We start from the raw sequence: 22,337 nt of genomic DNA on the forward strand, positions 1-22,337 counted from the left end.
CCAACGCACATGCGTGTGGGAGCCACCGTTTACGGCAAAGGACTCTGAAGGAACGGCACGGGTATGCCGTTCCTTTAGAGCGCGTGTGTTGGTGACGTCGCTGGCTGCATCTACAGTAAATATCTCCTAAATGGTGTACTTTTTTTATAGCTAAACTTTAAGGTATTACACTTGGGCGCTCCTGTGTTCATGGTGCTACTAAATTGTCACAAAATTAGACTACAATGTGTGTTACTATGACAATGATCTAGACAGCTGGTGTTTACTTAGGTGTACATCTAGGGGAGTGTGTTTTGTATTAGTTTCTTTTGGGAAGGTCCCTGTAATGTCAGGAATGTGAGTTGGGATCTCTCCTCCCTAAGGAGAACCATTTTATTTCTGGGAAAGTTTCCATGTTACAGCTGACCACAGTGCCACCTGCTGGTGAGGTCCAAAATTGTGGTTTTACATTCCATACACTGCTCAATTCTTTGTATTGCAGAAAGAACAGGTTCTACTGGTTATCTTCACCAAGTATTAATACATTACATAGTTTCCATTCATCAACAGTGGGTGGGGTTGGCCATGTCCACTGCATAAGGATTAACATAGGAGCTTGAAATAACGCACTCAAAATCGCATCACATGGGGGATCCCTAGGAATTTCAATTTGAAACCCTCCATTGAGCTGACAGTTATTGCCCAATTACATATCAATGTCGAACAGTTCCATAGCATATGCAGACAGGTGTCATGGTCCCTCGTACACCTAGTACAAACGGGATCTTGTCTTTTTAATGTGTTACATAGTTTAATAGGAATTTGTTAGGGGTTGTATACAGAATGAGATTTTTGCTCACTTAACTTTTTTCATATTTGATTTGAATCCTTTATCATTCTTTTTCTTCTTCCCTCAGTATTTCATCCTGCTGATGTGTATATTTATCCTGGAGATATTGGCAGGAATCCTGGCCTATATATACTACCAACAGGTAGGTGGATGGCTTTTGGCTGCAGATACAAACAAAAACTTTTCAGGTTCCTACTGAATACTGATGGATCGCTGCAGGGCCCACTTTTATTGCAGGGCCCACTAGTTTCTTTATGTTCAGACCAGGATGCTTGCAACACCCTAAGTCAGTGTTTCTCAACATTTTTTCAGTCAAGGCATCCTTTAAAATTATGTACAGTCTTAAGGCACCCCATTCTAAAATGTAAAAAAACAAAACCAATAGTTTTTCATATCACAGCATCATCCACACATGTGGGCTACCCAGCAATGGAGGTGACTTAGTCTGGCATCTCCTCTCCTCGTGGTAGCAGAGGGGCAGGCAGATGAGGGGCAAACAAGCATGCTGGGCAGGCACCTGATGGTTTTTTTGTTTTTATTTTTTTTATTTAGCAATGTCTTTGGATGTTAGGATTCCAGTCGCTGGCCTGCACGTCGCTGGCCTGCACGGTGCCAAAAGGCAGGCTTGATCCACTCACTGGCTTGTTGAGTTTTTGAGCAATTTATAGGCATTTTGCCACGGCACCCCTGGAGATCACAGAAGGCACCCCAGGGTGCCACAGCGCCCTGGTTGAAAAAGGCTGTATTAATTCATTTGTACATAGTCCAGTTTATAAAAAGGATGAATAAACATACACCCAGAAAGCAACGAAAAAATATCTAAAGATAGGAACAAAAATATATTCTATCTTGGCAGACCTTGTAAATTCCCGCTGAACTGATAACTTTGTTTGAGATATCAGCTTTCACAGCAGTCTTCTGTAAACTACAGCCCCCCCATGTAATGGAGAGGAGGAGGTGTTTGTATTCCTAATCAGAGAGTAGTCTAGGGTGACAACATTGCTCCTCCCTAGATACATCGCAGTGAGTGTTGTCACCCTAGGACAGGGTGAAAACTAATGCAGTCACTACATCCAAGGACTAGTAAGCTATGATATATTAAATCATTCCATTTCTCTTGGTACAGGTTTCCATTCACACTTTTAAGACTTGATTTCCAGTCATTTGCTTACTTTGCGTATTTTTTTTTTTTTTCCCTTTTAAAATTTACACGTAGTCTCAATTTACCAGCTTGCTGATGCAATGATCTCTCTGCAGAGGTCCCACATTACTCCCTGCTGGGTCACGACTGGAACACTAAATTCAGCAAACTTTACGCTACCTGCTTGTTTGAGAGCTGTAGCGCTGACTTAGCAGGGAGCAGTGCAGTGCCATAAAATAAATGGCAGTGTATCACCAAGCACATGTAATATTGGTGCCTTGGTGTGAAGCAAGCGTTACAGCAATGATATGGTGTAAACAGGCCCTTAGTACGGCATTGGGTATGAAAGAAATCTCTTTTAAGATTTTCATTTCCATAAACTAGAAAGTACAAAACCTTTAAAGGTTCTTTTTAAACCCATAGAGCCCTACAGTGAAACCATGCCCATTTTCTGTATCTGGTTATTTTGTATGCTTTAGCAGTCATTGCAATCTTCCTTCATTTAATTGGAGATTTCACTCCTGGCTCCAGACATCCCTAGGGCAACGAGAGTCTAATTTTAGTTTTATTTGATTAGGTAAGAGGGCACATGTGATTGCACGTTCATGCATGTTAAATGAGTAATTATATAGAGCTCCCCTGGCTGCAGACTGCACTCCACCCATACCTGCCAGGAATTAGGAGGTGGTTCTGGTGTTATAAATGCTTATTCAGACTGACTCTTCAAATTGGTCTTTCAGTTTTAATCAGTTAAAAGCATTACAGGTGCATAAAAACAATGTGCAGAATTAGTTTGTTTTGTTGAAAAGCAGCCCCAGCCTAAGTAAAAAAGCCTGTTCCTCACCAGCATGGTCTCTGCATAGGTCAGACACAACCACTGCTGAGTCACAGCTGGAGCTGTCTAATTAGCGGGGACAATGAACTTTGCTGATTGGAGAGCTCTAGTTCTGACTGAACAGAGTGTGTTGGATGACTTCACAGAAGAGGGGTCCTACTCTACAAGATGCTGGCAGGACACATTTGGGACAATGCAGACCTTTTTGTTTTAATGCACCTGGAATGTATTGATCTCATTTGGACTGTAAGTTTAAAATTGCTTGAGCTATAAGTCCTATGCAAGTGTAATCCAGAGAAATCGTGAAGCACTAGTGGTGGTAGTGGGGTAAGGTTATTTTAATTATATTTACTTCCAAATTTATAAAGAAACAAGGCACTCATGCCAGATTGTTTGTTTGTTTTATGTGTATTTGACTACTCTCATAGGCTACAGCATATACATAAAGTAAACCTGGAATCACCATTGCCTAATAAAACAAACATCAGTAGTTTTATAGCTTTAGTGCAGCTGGTGGAGAGCCCTGGAAGCCTCAAAACGAGGGGTGCTCCTATATGCAAATACTGCCCTTGACACAAAGTTGACCTGTAACCCATTACCCGCTGCAATTTTCTACTGGTTCCCCCCATAACGATCGTTAGTCTCATTCACATACAGCAAAGTTCAAGCGGCAAGATGTACAGGTATTTGCATATTGGAGCAGGGTTCTGGGGATCCCAAGGTGCCTGAGCAGTTGGCTAAAGACATACAGACGCCTGCTATAAAATGTTTACGGTTCGTTCTTATTTGGCAATTAATATGTATGTATTAGTAATAGTATTATATGTATGCAGAGCAGCAAAACTGTGGTGTTTGTACAACTGAACTGCAATATCTTAGAGGAACTGCAGTCTGCTCACATAATTTGTAATAAAAACACCTTTGCCATTCTGAAGCTTCCTTCCAACCACTTTGAATATTATTTTACATATACTGCCATATATGCTGCAGAAATCTCCCTCCACTGAGTCTGGCTGCATCCATTTCAACTGTGGGCAGCTGAAGCTGCTGCCTGTTCACTTCCTGGATTTACACAGACACACAGAGGCACACCTCCAGCCCTGCAGCTCTTATTGGCCCTCTTATAACTCATCCCACCCCCTTCGTGGCAAACTCTCACGAGAGTGAGAGCTGTGCATGATGTCATAAGCCTAGGCTTTTTACCGGACAAACAGGAAGTGGGCTGTATAAGGTATTTACTGTCAGAAAAAAAATGTTTTGCTATCCAAAGTTAAAACAACAAGGGCAGAGGATTTATAAGATGGAAAGTTGAAAAAAATGACTGAAGTTCCGCTTTAATTACATTTTCATTTTCCAATTAGCAAAGAACAGGCAGTGAAGAAGTTGGCAAAATTTCATTCTTGATTTGTTTTTCATATTTTAGCCTGGAAATAAGTAAAACTTTTAAAAAAATCTATATTTGGAGCCCAGGGCAGCAGATCTTTTATAAAATACAATTGAAGACCTTATCCTGACTTCTCTAGATTGCTGCATAACGGTCTCTAAAATGTTATCTGATCTTCATAAGTCATAATAAAGTCAATGTCTTCTAAAAAAAAAAAAAAAAAAGAAAAACACGTTTTGTATTGCTGTATCATAATTAAACTGATAGTTGAAACAATCAATTCCTTCATAGAAAGCATATACTATACTCTATGATCGCAACAATAGAAGTTGGGTTATTTAGTTGAGGTCAGATCTGCTTCTCCTTTGCTTTTTTCTTCTCTCTTGCTTCACAACGGAATTTGGTTAATGTGCAATGTGGCATGAGCCAGTTATTTTGGGGACCTCTTGAAAGAAGTATGGGTTTTTTTTTTTCTTCTAATCATACTTACCTAGGTAAATGCAGCATCAGACAGATGCTGCAGCTGTCCCCTGCCGTCTCTGCACTGAGAACCGAGCGATCAAACGCCGCCGATGACTCAGCATCGCTCTGCTCGGGGAGGAGTGAGAAATGACTGTCAGTCAGCGTCGCACCTGCTCTGCTTCTCTGCCCTCATTGGAGCACTGAGCTGTGGAGGGGCGGGGAGCGGCCGTCTCAGCGTCTCGCTGAGACTGTCAATCAAGGCAGCTGGCGGATCCAGACTTGGGAAGTCAGGATGATGCACTGCCTTGACTGATAGCGGTGACGTCAGTGGACTTCAGACCGCTTTCTGCTGAAAACTGGTCACAGGAGTGCAAAACGAATTGCACTCCTGTGACCCATAGGAGAAGCCCAGCCTAAAAAGCTCAGGTTGGACTTCACCTTCAAAGCTCATTAAACTGTAAAGGGTTTCTAAAGGAGTTCTAAAGACTTCAGTCTTGGCGTATTACCTTGGAATTTAATAATGTTGCTACTATCCTTATGAGGGGGAGTTCTACAGTGATATAAGGCATGCCGTACAGCCCTCAGACAAAAAGCAAAGAACCCTTTTAGTGAAAAAGTATTAAAATCTTATATCCACTGTGACAGAGCTCAACATTTCAAGTCCTGAGTTACTAGTCGGGCCTTAGTAGTTACTTTTCCACCAGTTGCCACACCCAACTCCTACCTTGCCCCGCCCATAATTCCACCCCTAAACATGCCCTTGTAAATTTATCATATTTTCTCCTTCTTTTATTTATCAGTCAGATCAATAAAATGATTGCTGGTATTGAGTTTTTTTTTTTTTTTCTTCAGTGTAATAATTATTCTGAGGGACAGGACAGCCATCAGAAATTTTGGAGCCCCTTACACAGCCTTAGACCTGGACCCCCAACTCCCCCGGGCCTAACTGCCAATATTCCCCAGGGCCAACACACTGGCCAGTGCCATCCTACCACATCCACCCACTGGCCATCCCACAGTACTGCAGGCAGCCCCCCCCCCTGTACACACACAGCCCCCTCTCACATCTGTACACCCATAATGTGCACCGCACCCCCATAATGGGCATAAAATTTTGTCTGATCAGTGCTGCAGTATTGATTGGTGTATTCTGACAGCTGAGGAGTTGCTTGTGTGGATGGGGAAAATCCATTCAGCTTTTTCTATCAGCTCGCTGGCTGATCAAAAAAACTGATCCATGTATGATTAGCTTAACTCTTCAACAGAGTGGCTAAAACTGAAGTAATTCCACTTTTAGATAGGCATAGTTAATCCCAATTTAAGACCCATTCAAATACTTTTAAATGATTTGGAGCAGGCAACTCAAGTAAGAAATCACAAGATATAGACAACCCAAGGCTGTTTTGTATGCATGATCAGCTTCATATGTATGCCCAGATCTGATCTGCATCCACATAAAGCATTTTGGTGGTGTTCTTGTCAATGAAGGTGGTTCTAGACTCCTGATTACTAAATAGAACTTAGAATTCACAAATGTGTAATTGTATGTGTACCATTAATTTGAGATCTAGCACTAGACCATCCTGTTTGGCATTTATAAGCAATATTGTTTGAATCAAGCCTTTCCAGATGTGATGGAGAACTGAGCTACAGACACCTCCATTCCTGGAGGAAGGCAATTGCAATCAGGCGAGCCAATAGGAATCCCGCCATCACTTTTTAAACAAAGGTTGAACTAAAAGTGAAGTCCTTAATTTCCTTCATTTTTACTTTTTATGAGTCCCAGTATGTTTCTACTTAGTTGTAAGAAGCAGCTCTGTCTGACCTGAAGTCTCATCTTACTGAAGATCAGCTCAGAGTAAGGTGGTAGTTACAACATAACCTGCCCAATTCTTTTACGGAGTTCCTTTCTCCCTTCCCACCCAACCTTGCATGCTGTGTGTGTATGTATGTGGTTATATACTTGTGCTTAACTCTTGCTGTGTCCCTGTCTTTCCTTCATGCCGCAGTGTTCTCCGTTCTGCTCACAGGTAACAAATCTTCCTTCCTGATTGGCTGCATCCCACACCCTGTTTCTAAAAGCACCCCCCAAATATTATTGCTTGTCTTTCCAAAGCTCTAGCAATAAAAGTAGCAGATGGTGGCCACATTATCCCCAAATGATTTATTTTAACTCGCCTTTAGCCTGTACCTATATTGAGGCTTTTGTAGTATGCAGATTCGAGAGTTAGATATGTATTTATGTACCAATGTCCTATTGGTTACAAGCGTAAGCAATGATCTTGACCAAAAAAGTTGTTGTGTAATAATTTTGGCTCTGTTTTTAGACATTACTAGTGAACTCTTAGGTCTAAACTGCCATGCCTTTGAAGAATGAACTGTGTTCGGATTGCCATTCAGAGGTGTTCAAACAGTAAATTCTAAAGGGGACCTTTGTGGTGCATCCTATTTGCTTGAATGGGTTGCGTTTGGGAGCGGTACTGCCTATCAAGTGTAAAACGCAGCACAACTGTGCGTTTTTTTTACCACCACTCCCAAGCCCTCCATTTCCAAACCACAAGTTTAAACCAGCCCTTTAAGTGAAAACAGGAGAAGTGATGAGGAATTCTGGCTGTTGTAACAAGAGAGGATGTTAAAAGCTGAGGATTTTTAGATAAGACTGAGCCAAGTCTGTTTGTCTCTGCAGCTCAATGATGAACTGAAGCAAAGCCTAAAGGAAACCATGACTCAGAAGTACAAGCAGCCAGGAGAGGAAAAAGTGACTAATGCTGTAGACAGATTACAGCAAGAGGTAAGGGCAAATTTCTTCTCTTTATGGTGCATTTACTGCTGACTTGGGTATGTATAAGATTATAATTGTTTGCAGAAATTGGGTTCTAAACGGGGAATCCCCTTGTATGTATGTATGTATGTATGTATGTATGTATGTCTCATGTCAACATGGGCTTTGTTTTCATATAGTTTAAGTGCTGTGGAAGTAATAATTCCCAGGACTGGAAGGAGAGTGTTTGGATTAAGTCTCCTGAGGCTGAAAGGCGCTTGGTTCCAGACAGCTGCTGCAAGACTGTCACTCCTTTGTGTGGAGCACGAGACCATCCTTCAAATATCTACAGAGTGGAGGTAAGACATGGCTCTAACTGTTTTAAATAGGTTTATTAACGTTTTCAATACACAGAGCATGTACAGAGGTGGCTGATAGGCTCGCAACCCTTCCAGGGTATACAGTAACTGAGAGACACAGTACAGGATACAAAATGTCTTATAAACAAAGTGTAATGACAGTAGGTGCAGCATAAACAATCATGATCGTTAATAACTCCGGGGGCGGAGTACCTCCATCCCAAACACCAGAGGGGTGATGTAAAAACAACGAAAGGGGAATAGAGATGGAAAAAGGGGGGGGTTCAGCCAGAGCAGTGTGTACCTGTGTTTGTTCGCACTACTGGTAGGACATGTGAGGGTTTGAAAATGGATACGGGTTAAGAATGGGACCCAGGGGCTCAAGGCATCAGTAAAGCTCATGTACAACCCCTGGCAAAAATGATGGCATCTCCAGTCCCTGAGGATGTTCCTTCAGTTGTTTATTGTTGTGGAAAAAAAAGCAGATCACAGACATGGCCAAAAACTAAAGGCATTTCAAAGGGCAACTTTCTGGCTTTAAGAAACACTAAAAGAAATCAAGAAAAATAATTGTGGTGCCAATATGCCACAAGTTATCCTATAGGACTTTTGGAAGTCAAATATTTGTGGAATACGCAACTAAAAATTCAGATTGTACCACCACTGGATTTATTTTAAGTGAATAAGCTTTATTGTTAGTTAAGCATACCAACAGACTATACTCAACACATTTCTCCCTATCCAGTGCTTAGTCATAGGGGTTTGTGCTGAAGCCTCCGAGAAAATTCTTGAGATTTTTGATTTTTTCAACATTATTATGGATGGGTAATGAAGATGTGTGTAACATTCTTATATTGCTTATCTTAATTGACTTTAGACTCTAGTTAGAATGTTTGCAATAGTGTCACAAAAGAAATGGTCTTTTCTTTGCCTTTCATATTGGATTGGTTATCATTAAAATTACCAATTATTGAGAAGGGCACTTCAGTAAGAAATGTATACATTGCACAAATGACAACTTTTAGGTCTTGTCTTACCCACTGCCCCTCCACATTGCACAAAATTATTCCCGCAATACTTAAGTCAGTGCTGGAGATGTGGGGCAGAGGAGCACACCATGCTTCACGTATGATGGCCATGCATCCATAGTCACCCCTTCTAGCAGGCAATCCTTGACCTCTAATCCTGTGTTGTAGGTAACTGCCTGGAGTCACTGGAGGTAGCCCCCCTATCAATCATGGGAACCCTTCAAGTGGCAAAGGCTGGCCTGGTAAGGTTTTTCCTCTGTCGGTAGAATACTGATTTTTAGACACTGGAGGTCCATGTTCACCCCTGGTGTATGGAACTGGATTGCTATACTGAACCTCATTATAAAAGAGTGGAAGAACTGACAGTCAGATTACAACCCCTGGCAAAAAGTATGGAATCACCAGTCCCTGAGGATGTTCCTTCAGTTGTTTATTGTTGTAGAAAAAAAGCAGATCACAGACATGGCCAAAAACTAAAGGCATTTCAAATGGCAACTTTCTGGCTTTAAGAAACACTAAAAGAAATCAAGAAAAATAATTGTGGTGGCCAGTAACAGTGTCTAAAAATCAGTATTCTACCGACAGAGGAAAAACCTTACCAGGCCAGCCTTTGCCACTTGAAGGGTTCCCATGATTGATAGGGGGGCTACCTCCAGTGACTCCAGGCAGTTACCTACAACACAGGATTAGAGGTCAAGGTTTGCCTGCTAGAAGGGGTGACTATGGATGCATGGCCATCATACGTGAAGCATGGTGTGCTCCTCTGCCCCACATCTCCAGCACTGACTTAAGTATTGCGGGAATAATTTTGTGCAATGTGGAGGGGCAGTGGGTAAGACAAGACCTAAAAGTTGTCATTTGTGCAATGTATACGTTTCTTACTGAAGTGCCCTTCTCAATAATTGGTAATTTTAATGATAACCAATCCAATATGAAAGGCAAAGAAAAGACCATTTGCAATAGTGTCACAAAAGAAACATTCTAACTAGAGTCTAAAGTCAATTAAGATAAGCAATATAAGAATGTTACACATATCTTCATTACCCATCCATAATAATGTTGAAAAAATCAAAAATCTCAAGAATTTTCTCTGAGGCTTCAGCACAAACCCCTATGACTAAGCACTGGATAGGGAGAAATGTGTTGAGTATAGTCTGTTGGTATGCTTAACTAACAACAAAGCTTATTCACTTAAAAATAAATCCAGTGGTGGTACAATCTGAATTTTTAGTTGCGTATTCCACAAATATTTGACTTCCAAAAGTCCTATAGGATAACTTGTGGCATATTGGCATCTCTTTGGAATTGGCTACAGGGGTCTGCTAGCAGCAAATGGTGTCTGCTCACCAGATTTAAAGTTTTGTACAACACTCTTTGTAAGTACAGTTAAACTATAAAGGGTCAGTTCATACATTTTACCATGAAGATTCTTCTTTCACTTTGTTTTTTATTTAGAATTTAACAAAGGAAAAATAAATGTGCGTACACAGGATAAGAACTGCACCAAAATTTAAAAAAAGCATTAGAACAGAATCTTAACAAAACTAGAATGGTATGGCAGTAAAATGCAGCCTGGGTGCATCGCCAACAATACGATATTTCATAGATGAAAAAATTATCTTGACAGAAAAAGGAAAAAAATTATTGAAGCAATGTCACACAGAAATCCATGGTTGTATAGCCAGCGTTGGGTGAGGTGAAACCCACAATGGCCTAATTGACAAGGGAGGAAGTATTCCCTCCTATGGGGGGGGATACCGGCAAAAGAAAGACGGCAAGATCAATGGATTGATAATCAAGAGAGGAAAGTAGTCGGCCAAGGCCTAAATAGGGCAAAGGAACAAAATGGAGAAAGAGGGAAGGGAGTTTGAAATTCGGAGGCAAAGGGAGTAGTGTAGAGGAAGGGGGTAGGGGTGCCTCAGAGGCTCACACCGACCCAAAAGAGATCATCTAGAGTTCCAGAAAGCGGGTTTTTGAGATGATGTGAAGTGGTTAAGCCAGGGTTGCCAAATGCTTAAAAATTTGTTGTGCTTCTCGTGAAGAATCGCTGTTAATTTTTTGAGTTTACCATGAACACAGCTCTTAACCTTCTCAAAGCTAAGAGTAGGTGTTTTCCATGCCCTCGCAATTTGTTTGTTTTGTCACCATAAAAATTTGGGTAATGAGTGTGCATTCCTGTCGAGTAACAAAAGATAACAGTGCACACACAAAATATATTTAACGCCTACAAGGCTATTTAAAACACCTGAACATATTCAGAAAATATGGGGATTTAGTTATACCAGATGGCCATATAGTGCTACGCTCACTACGTCAATGTACCCCATTATCAGTGAGTGCTATGCTGTCCATAGAATGGAAGATCTTGCTTCTCTGAACCATGGGAGAAATACACTCCCCTATATGGGATAACTAAAGGACTCCTCCTCCTATAACACAGGTGGACACTAATAAGAGACAATGATGGTGGGGTTCTCCAGCCCAAAGGGATTTGGTCAGAATCCATACAATAGACAAAGATTAGGGGGGGGCACACCATAAAAAATGCATTAAAGATGGTGCAGCCATAAGACCATACAGAACAAAAGATTACAGCGCACACACATTCGCGATCGGCTTATGTAAGCGTGCTTCCCAAGGGTCCTTGCGCATGTTGGCATGGAGGCCTGTCTTGACCAACATGTACACCCATATATAAAGTCTCTGTACCTTGGGACACGTCCACCTTATGCGTTTTTCATATCCAGTCCAGGCAGCCACGAATTCAGTTTGACGGATATGTAGGTAGACATTTTGCTATCTTGGTGTGAAATGCCAACGGTACATGTACCATGAAAGAGTTTTCGAGAGCAAGCACATTGTGAGCTGATTTAAATAAAGCCTCCCACATCTTGCGCCAATCCACAGGGTCCAAGACCATAATGAAATCTTGTTCCCATCTCGGACAGTAAGATGGGGTTTGTGTCCCAGTGTTCTGGATAGAAGGGTACAGCAAAGAGATAAGGCCTTATGACAGGTCTGACACCTACTCTCAAAGGCTGTTGATAGCAAGGGATGATCACAATTCCTAGTAGGAGATTCTAAACTATGATTTTTTTTTTTTATTTTTTTTTTTTTTTTGAGATGGCAAAATCGTTCACATTTACCAGGAAGATTGACCCGCATGGTAACCATATAAAGCAATACTCACCTGCATCTTCAGTGGTGCTTTACAGTATGTACATTGCACCCTGTTTATAACCCAGCCAATGTGACGTTCACCACACGTTTACTAAAAATCTCTTACTTTGCTCATTCATTAATCTGAAAAGTCAGGTGTTTTTTTTTTACAAGGCATTTTAAAGATTTGGAAGTTTAGGAACTGTAAAACATGGTGCATTTGGCACCCATGTATGCCCTTAAACCTAAATTCCAGGTATGGGAGAGAAATATACATACATTCATCATATTGAAAAAGGACCAGTAATCCAAAGCAAGACAATCGCACTGTGCTTCATCAGAACCTTACATACCCTGTGCCATTTATATAGATTTGTTATACTGTCACTCCCAACTACTCCTAATATTCAACATTCACCATAATTTTAATGCGGTTAATGTGTGGTGAATGTTGGTGTATTCAGAATACAATTTTAAAATTTTAATGGTTTTTTTTTTTTTTTTTTTTTGATTGTAGGGTGGCTGCATCACCAAACTGGAATCCTTCATCAGATCTCATCTGCTTATTATTGGTGCAGTGGGCTTAGGTATTGCCTCTGTACAGGTAAGTTTTTCAAAAATTATTACTTTAAATGGTAGGTGTCAATTCTAGCTGCATTCCCCTTACTGTCTTGGTAGACATAGGTCAGATGTTCACACTCCAGATCAGTGAAACTGCTGAATTGGAGCCAAACTAAACGGATATCACTCATCCTTTCTTGTGGTCCCCCCCTTTTGGGCTGGGAGGTAATCGTAAACGGATGCACTTCTGTTTACATCCACCTGCCTATAGACTGATATTGAGCTTTTGTTCAGATCTGCATGAACAATTGGCAGGCAGATCTGATCAGACCTTCCATGTGAAAGGCCCTTAAAGTTGATCTGCTCCCTGATTGTTAGACCCCTTTCACACGATCGGACCGTTCAGGTCCGCCTGTCAGTTTTGACGGCGGACCTGAACGGGCGATCCATGTTAGTCTATGGAGCGTCGGATGTCAGCGGAGAGATGTCCGCTGACATCCGACCCCGTCCGATCCGCTAAAAGCAGACGGATGGCCCTACGTCCAGGTCTGTCGCTATCAGATCGGGTGAGATCTGACGAAAACGGACATGCTGTCCGTTTTTGTTCGATCCCTCCATAGGCGGCAGCGGCGCCTGACAAGCCCCTCCCCGCTCAGTGAGCAGAGAGGGACCTGTTATCCGCCGGCTCAGCGGAGATCAACGGACTGATCTCCCGCTGATCCGGTGAACCGAGGTGGGCTCCGTAGAAACGGAGTCCGCCTCATGTGAAAGAGGGCTTATGCTCCTACTGGTGCTTATGCTGATAGTTGGCACTGCAGGTTGTAACACTGTTTTCTGTAAGTGTCACCCCAGGAGAAACCTGGTATAAACCTAAAATAATAGTGTCGCTGTCACTCACTGAGAGCAGTTAGGCTCTTTATTGCAGAAGAGATATGCAATTTGTCTTCTGCAATAAAATACACCTACCTGCATGCATGTAATCTGAGCTGTGCATGCACAGCATAGCTTGGGTTGCCAGCCCGAATCCCTGTGTACCAAGATGACTGGCACATGCACAGGGTGACATCATTCTGGCCAGTGAAGGTGGCAAAGGCTGGCACATAGAGGAAGATGCTGGCACCAGTAAAGGAATGGTTCTGCTTTAAGGCATCTCATGAAAAAAGTAGGGTGCTTCCATATCGGGCCAGTTTTCATTCAAAACCACCTGAAAAAATCTGTTTGACGAGGTTGCTGTGGATAACTTCACTTTTTTTCGTTTCCTCCACATTGCTACCTAATAAAATATGTATTTTTCCTACTTTTGTAACAATATTTTTTTTCTTTAGCTATTTGGAATGATTTTCACCTGCTGTCTGTACAAGAGTTTAAAGTCTGAGCCGTACTAAGATGGTATTGGACTCACCCATTGCACTTCCTCTACTTACAAAACAACAACTGCTGCCTTAATAAGCTCCTTTGGAAACCTAGAATGAGTTCAAGACACTTTGTAAACGTGACATAATCTGCTTTCAACTTCTAAAAATATAGGATTATTGTGTCATCACAATAGCATTACATCTTTTTCCTACTTTGATTTCAACTGTTTCTTTGTGCCAAGCAATGAAGTACATCCCCTGCGCTCCAGGATATTCACGTGTTACCAGCTTCTTGGTCTTGACTAAATTTTGTTGATCTTGTGTATGAAGAACAGCCAACTGGCACCCTAATAATTCCTCCAAGTCCTGCAATTAGAACTTGTGCTTTTACCGTGTTCAGTACCATGTTACTTTTTACTCCTATAAACAGCCTTTGCTTTTTAAACCAAATGGTTCTGCGATGGAGAGCCAGTGTTCATGGATTTTTGTATTATTCTGACATGCATATGCGGTTATGAAACATGCAGTACTAATGATATATAACGTTATATTCTTTGGTGCCATTATAGTAAGTGTAAAAAATGATGTGATTTAGTGACTTGCCATGGAAAATTTGTGCTTTTTTATTGAAGGGAGAAATATCAAGCAACAAAATTACATGTCATTCCTGACAGTTTGATTATTTGCCACAGTTACCTTTTTGTGTCTTTTTTTTTTTTTTTTTTTTTTATATAAAAACCTACCATGGAAAACAACCAGATAATTGTGTGATCTGGTTGTTCATCATCTTAATGTGTATGTCAAGGGAAAAACCTATTCAGAACATCTTTGGAATACATACACATTCCATGTTTTATTCCTTTTTAAACACTTGCAACTACAGAATAATAACTGTTGATGTGGCACAAATGGTGTGCTGTCACTTTCCTCCTTGACATGACAACACAGCTCTATATTCCTAAGCATGTGGTGTCAGCCCTGCTTACTTCATTTCCGATGCATTACAAAGAACACAGACCTCCCCTCATCTCCATAACCCATCCTTTTGCATAGGCAGAGAGCGCAAGAAGTTATCGGCTCACAAGGCAAAATCAACACTTATTAAACAGATATACTGTAACAAAACCCTTTTCAGTGGTATATTTAGCAGAACAAAGGGGAGTAAACAGAAGTAGCATTGCTACGGTTAACATACACTTTAATCATTTGTATTTTTTTCATGAAGGGAACTAGTGTTGCTTTTTGGGGGGGTTTTAGCAATACTGGGGCATTGGCGGTAAAGTGCCGCTATTTTTAGCGTCATTTTTGCGGAGGTTTTCGGCCGCTAGCAGGGGTTAAAAGCGCCCCGCTAGCGGCCGAAAACCTCAGCATAAATGATGTTAAAGGGTTTAAAGTGGCGGTGCATTGCCGGCGGTACAGCGGCACTGCCCATTGATTTCACTGGGCAGGGGTGCTTTAGGAGCAGTGTATACACCGCGCCTACAGCACTGCAAAGATGCAGCTTGCCAGGGCACCGCTCCAGTGTGAAAGCGCTCGGGCTTTCACGTTGGAGTGAGAGGAGAGGCTCTTTCAAGGCGCTTTGCAGGCGCTATTTTTAGCGTCATAGCGCTTGTAAAGCGCCTCAGTGTGAAAGTAGCCTTAAGGCTTCTGTGTATAAAAAATGTGCTGTATGAATGTGTCAATTATTTGCACAGGTGCAGTGAATCTTCACCGTAATTTGCTTCTTTTATTTCCTAGGATTGTTAATGCCATTTCCTGGCAATACATGGTATTTTTCCTGAAATACCTAATTTCGAAAATATACCACTTTATTTCCACTAGGTACATGATGATTCTAGGAAATGTAAAGCACAGTGAAGATTTATTGCACCCTTGCAGATGATTTACACATGCGCGCAGCAGTTTTTTTCATCCACGGATTTTTAATTGTCTACTAGTACCCAATGGGCATTCTGTCACACTTTTTTTTTTTTTTTTTTTTTTTTTTTTTTTATATTATTTTGTAACTCTTTTTAATCAGTCTTTATATTTCTGAGACTGTATTTTATTTTAGCAATAAAAATGACTGGCAAAATGTTTTCAAACTGAATACATATGATCTATTCAGTGGTTTCAGACTTGGGGTGGAGCAGTAGTGGTCTGCATTTCTGCAGCGTCATGAGGATCACTGATTAGGAAGTCTGCTCTTTGCAGCAAAATGTCATTCCCATCAATAGTTTTAAACTAAAATATTTGTAGTTCTTATAATCTCCATGAATCTCAGATATTTAATTGCTGCACACATTAATACCCTTTTTTGCATAATCCAATTTATAGCTATGAATGTGCTGCATAGCATTTAAACATTACAAGCATGGATTTTATAAGCTCAGTTAATAATCTTGCTCAGTGATGGTGCAGGGGTCCTGTCCTGGAGCACCATTGTTGATTCCTAATGAACTGACATGCTTATTCTTCTATAATTATTGGTTAAAACAGTAAATTATGGAGTGGCGAAGACGAGCTGCATCTTTTGATGTTTCTGGGAAAAAATGTTTTGGAGATGCTGAAATTTACAATGTACATTTATTTTAATTTTTTGTTGTTTTTTTAAATGAAGTCTAAATGTCACTGGAAGAAAAGCTGTATTGTGGCAAGAGGAACAGATATCTTTTCCAGGTAATTAAGTCCATTTGCCCATATACACTTTTCATCTGACATTGCTTTTGGCAGGAGGAGGACAAAGTCTCTAGCACCGCTGTGTTAACAGAGTATCATTAGGACAGACCTGTCATTATTTATATTTATTTTTACATGCTTGCTATCAGTGTAAATCGAATTATATTTAACCATCTGCAAAGCAGTTCCAGTGACATCTTTACTCCTGGGGGTTTGTTTAATGAGACAAAAAAGCAATGTGGTGCATTCACAGTGAAAACAGCCTTTTATTGTTGGGGCCGGCGGCACTGTGAGTGGCTTTAATGTTTTGAATTCATCATTTTATCTATTTTTCTCTGGTTTCCGCTTCCTTAGAAAGATTTAAATATTGTGGGCCCTAGGCTAGGACATATTTCAAGGACTGACCTGGCAAATCCGCTTCACCTCAGAGGTTCCTGACAGTCCTCAATCCGATGGTCATCATTTTTATTGATGGCAAAATGATGCTCAGGGTGTCTCATGTCCTGTTAATGGTAAAATATTAAGTCCTGTTTGACAGTTGTGACCTCTCTCTCTCCCTGCTACTTCATTTTACATGGCTTTATTTATATATCCAATGTGGCATACAGGACTTTGCCAGTTTTGTGTGCCCTACAGGTAGGTGATAGGAAATAAATATTTAATGAACAGTATGTATTATATGCTTATAGTAGAGAGCTGTGGCATATTGATTGTGTCTAATACAGCACTTCTTTAAGGGGACATGTACCTGTTGCTGGAGCTGGATTGAATTTATTGCTTTGCCTTTCGGAAATGCATATTGCCTGACTATCACGCTGGCCTGGAATAGGTATTCACATAAGGAGTTCTGACTTCAGTCGTGCTGCATGCTTGTTCTTGGTCATTGAAGCCAGTGACAGCCAAGCAACTTGCATTTTTAAATGGTCACCATTTGCAACCCCCTCGTGTTTTTTCGATTTACATGTTTGCTTTTAAAAGTAACATAACAGGCACCATCCAATAAATGTACCTTATGTCATTTCATTGCGAACACTATATAAGATGAACCTGAATGATTATAGTATGTAAGGCATACAAACCTATAGTGCCAGTCACATTTGATATTCTGTAGCATTACTGATTTCCAGTCATTTACATACTGTATTTTACTGACTTTTAAAGTGACACCATTTACTGTTTGTGTGTGTATATATTATAAATGAGCTTCATGTGTTATATTATAAATGAGCTTCTTGTATGAAAGTGTCTAAGAATTACTATATCTGTGTTACCCTTCATAACCAGTCCGATTCTCACTCTCATGTTTTATAGTGTAGGTTGGAAAGGCAGTTTATGGTTGTCAGAGGCACAGACCCCATAGGATTGATTTACTAAAACTGGAGAGTGCAAAACCTGGTGCAGCTCTGCATGGTAGCCAATCGGCTTCTAACTTCAGCTTGTTTGATTTAAGCTTTGACAAATAAACCTGGAAGCGTGTTTTTTTTTTTTTTTTTGCGGAGCTGCACCAGGTTTTGCACACTCCAGTTTTAGTAAATCAACCCCCATGTGTCTAATCTAAAGGTGCTTTGAAAGAGCAACATATTGTACATTTGTTTTTGGTTTTATTTTTTTGTTACCTACTTCAAAACTACTGAAATACATGGAACAAAAACTACTGAACCCAGCAGGTTTGTTTATATCTCAACAATAACTGTCAATGTTTTATTTGGACTGTGTCTTCATAATGTGTTATGTATTTATACATTTCTTGTTTTTATCTAATAGTTGAATGCTTACTACCACCCCCTGTTTTTATTGCTTGGTGTTTTGCAGCTAACACATAGGTATACACATTATACAATATAGGTATACATATAGTCTTTGCAGCTTTCTGATATAAAGACCTCCACATGTAGAGAGAGATCGGGGCATGATTTCACTGGCTCCAGTTCACTCATATTATCTCGATGTTGAACTTTTCAGTGGATTGTTGGTCTAGGGCAGGGGTCTCCAAACTTTCTGAAGAAAGGGCCAGTTTATTGTCCTTCAGACTTTAAAGGGGCCGAATTGTGGCCAGCGGGAGTGGAAAAATTCCTGGCATCAGTAAGAGTAAACATCACCACACTTGATATTCTAGGGCAGAATAGTGCTCCATCCTTGGTATCATACGAAGAAATAGTGCCTCATTATTGGTGTCAGTGGGAGAAATGGTGCTCCATTGTTGGTGTCAGTTGGCAGAATTGTGTGTCCTCAATTGGAGGAATAGTGCCCCAAGAGCTGGATAAAAACAAGCAAAGGACCACATCCTGCCCCTGTGCCACAGTTTGGAGACCACTGGTCTAAGGGCTTAAGATCAGTCTTGCATTCAAATGGTATGAAGAATACCCCCTCACCTGAACTAGGGTTAAAGTAAACCTGCCAAGCTTGGGCAATGAAAGCTATTAAACATGCATGGGCAAAATGTACCTTTTAGTAAAACGTGTCAAAACTATCAGTAGGGCCTGAAATATAGGCAGCTTAAAGGAGAAGTCCAGCCAAAGCTCGTTTGGCTGGGCTTCCCCTATGGATCACAGAAGTCCAGCCAAAGCTTGTTTGGCTGGGCTTCTCTTATTAACCCGTTTTTAGCAGAGAGTGGACTGAAGTCCGCTCTCTGCTGACATCACCAATCTCAGTCCAGGCACTGCGTCATCCCGACAATGGGAGTCTGGATCCGCCAGGTGCCTGGGCGGATCTCAGCGAGCCGCTGAGAGCCCGAGACTGCTGCTCCCCGCCCCTCCACAGCTCAGCGCTCCAATGAGTGAGCAGGAGCAGAGAGGAGAGCTGCCAATTGACAATCAGCAGCTCTCTGCTTGGGGAGCTGTGAGGACTGAGCCATAGGCAGTGTTTGATCGCTCGGTTCTCAGTGTAGAGGTGCCAGGGGACAGATGCAGCATGGGACCCATGCGGCATCCACCTAGGTAGGTATGATGGTAAGCCATGCAAATGTGACTCTTCCTGAAATAAGCTTGCCTCTGCCCTATGACCTTGTTAGTTCTTCAGACCAAATTTATGTGATAATGCCTGTGTTGTAGGGTGTTATTCCACTTGTGTCTGAACCTCAAAGTATGGAAAACTTCAGTCTTTTACCATGGTTTTGAAAATTCAGTAAATGCAATCCAATCCAATTGATACAGTTGGCTGCACTTTTGGTTGGAAACTAGTAGTGTCAGAACTGTTTACTAAGTGCCTAATTTTACTGGCTATGTACATCCAAGCCTTAATGTGACAGGTGGTCTCACAGACCAATAGTAAGGCTTGGGAGGCAAGAGAGCTCAGGCCAATCTCAATATTTTTTATAGGAAACATTAATATTTGCAAGTTTCAGTTCAGCTTGCATCCTTGGATCTGGTGATCGTTTCAATAAAATCAGCTGTTGAAATTAGCCTTTGTGCTTATTCAAACTTCATGTATCTTTTTGGTTTCTGCTGCCCACGTTGAAAACAGTTTACTTTTAAAAAGTAACCCCAGGCAATATACAATTTGAACGGTGCTGTTGCTTTGTGCACTAAACCTATGCCTGGAATTCACCTTTTAAGTGTACAACTATATCTCTGTATACCCTGTTTACCTAGTTCCAGATTCTTTGCTGTTTCATGCAGCGAGGTGGTATTGGTGATTTTTCAGACATTTTTGTGCTATACCCAGGTCAATACTGTAGATTTTGTTTTAGGAGAAGTCTTTGGTTTGATGTTTTCAGAATGTTTTAAATGGTGCTCAGTATTCATTTAGTGTTTTCTTAGCAAAATATGTGACTGAACAGACACCCATATGAATGAACCCTTAGCGGTCAGTGAGGTCCTAAATTGGGAAGCACTTCTGAAGAATGTTGCTGAACTGAAAAATGTAATTCCTGTTCAATGTACATGGGCTTAGTATAGTGGACCAATCATCCACATACCTACTAGGTTATTTTTTGCTCTGCAACCTAGTACTTCAAAAGGAACGTGTTTGCTTAAATCAATTTGTATTATATCTGAATATTTAAATGCAGAAATTTCCGGTTTGATTTGCATGCTCCCACTTGCTACATCTGAATATAAAGAACTTCAAGGTCCTTTTCAAACCTTGCGCAAGTTGCTAATTAAATTTATATTCTGAATTGATTGGGCTGGTGCACAAACAAACTTAAGATGTTAAAGGGTTTGCTCAAAGCAATCTGACATGAGCTAATGAACATACAATTTGCAATCGAACTTGACCCAACTCACACACAAGAACCAGATCTTTAAAATATCAATGTGTGTCAACTAATCTGATATGAATGTGATCCGGCATAGACTTTTTAAACAAAGTGAAGATGGCGGACCTTTCATTATCAACTACTCCAGCAGGTTGAAAAACTCTGTAATCAAAAGTTAGAAGATTAAGAAATTTCTCCTGATCTGTCAATGATTTCTTGTGGAGGGTTTTCTTGAATAAAAAAGATATTTGTAATAAAAAGCTTAAAAAAATGAAGAGTGCTTTCTAACTATTGCAGTGGCTCATGTTGGAGGGTCTGAGACAGACCGGCGCTTGAGGCTCCTGTACATGCAGTGCATAGTCATGTTGCATTGCTCATACCTTGTGTTCAATATTTCAAAGAATATATCAAACATATGAACATTCCCCAAAAAGCGATCTGAGAATTTTTGATCTAAACCATTAAAAAAAATAAATACATTTGGTCAATTTTTGAATTACAATTTACACGGGTAACTTTAGAACAAACCATACTTAAAAATAAAGTTGGTCTACAGAAAAGCAGCATCAGGAAACAGGCACAAACTACAGTTGTTCTGTAACATAGCAACCCGTGACACCTGTCATCTTTTGTGTACCAGATCTTAGGTAAACCCAACATTTGAGATGCGTAAAATGCATAAACTAAAACACAATTCTGTTATTTTACACAAAGCATATATGCAATTTATTTAATCTTGTAGCAGGTATAATTTGCAGTCTATAGTCACTGAAATGCAGCATTACTTGACAAAGGTGTAATTACTGTATCAAACTATGCTTGTTATAGAATATATGACGCTTTTGACACATCAGTATAATATATGCATGGAGGTTGTATCTGTTTGAATAACTGATTTTTATTAAAAAAAAATAATTAATTAAACACCTGCAGAGTTGTGTTTTTTTTTTTTTTTTTTTTTTTTGTTTTTGTTTTTGTTAATACCTAACCATGTGCAAGGAAGAAAAAAAAACTGGCACTCATTGGGTGATTGAAATCACATTGTCTTATTCACTAGACTAAGTGAATTTTCTCTTTGCAAGTTTAATTTTCACTTAGTTGGGCAATGCGGTGAGTGGATGACTGCGTTTTGTGATTTCTATCATCCAGTCATATTCTAACAGAAATGCAGGTTGGTTTGTTTTTATTTTATCTTATTTGCACGTGATTGGGTATTTTTTGTCAAGTGAATTTCTACTTTGTTTCACCTCAGTCGCCAAGATATGTGAAAATTCACTTTAGTATATCAGAGTTATGTTTTTATAGTTTGTTGTTTTGCATTGATAATCCTATCTGTGCATTATTGCTCAGGCTGAATTTAAACTATAACATTACAGAAATGCTGCATTCTTCTGCATTTTGTTGTGCTATACTCCATTAAATGTGTGTTGCTGCATTTTTAAATTTTAAAAAGGGTAAGACTTTCAGGATGTGCTTTTAAATGCAGCATTTTTCTATCGTTATATTGTGAATCCAGCCTTAGAGCCTGAAATCCTTCACACTGTGGTTTTGTATTCTGACAGGGGGGAGAATGCCCTGCCATCACAATACAATGGTCAGTGTTGCCA

The 22,337-nt window shown here is 40.4% G+C and overlaps 1 protein-coding gene across 1 annotated transcript in view; it reads left to right on the forward strand.

Annotated features, from left to right (window-relative positions):
• Nucleotides 1-21,654, forward strand: part of CD151 (CD151 molecule (Raph blood group)) — an 82,602-nt gene extending 60,948 nt beyond the window's left edge. Inside the window, exons 4-8 of the mRNA XM_073604825.1 lie at nt 897-971; nt 7,338-7,442; nt 7,613-7,771; nt 12,476-12,562; nt 13,845-21,654. Coding sequence (XP_073460926.1) covers nt 897-971; nt 7,338-7,442; nt 7,613-7,771; nt 12,476-12,562; nt 13,845-13,904 — 486 coding nt within the window. The 3' untranslated portion in view covers nt 13,905-21,654. The remainder of the gene's footprint in view (nt 1-896; nt 972-7,337; nt 7,443-7,612; nt 7,772-12,475; nt 12,563-13,844) is intronic.
• Nucleotides 21,655-22,337: the final 683 nt, after the last annotated feature.

The sequence above is a fragment of the Aquarana catesbeiana genome, linkage group LG11 (assembly GCF_042186555.1).
Source record: "Aquarana catesbeiana isolate 2022-GZ linkage group LG11, ASM4218655v1, whole genome shotgun sequence".
In the NCBI taxonomy this organism is placed as follows: domain Eukaryota; kingdom Metazoa; phylum Chordata; class Amphibia; order Anura; family Ranidae; genus Aquarana; species Aquarana catesbeiana.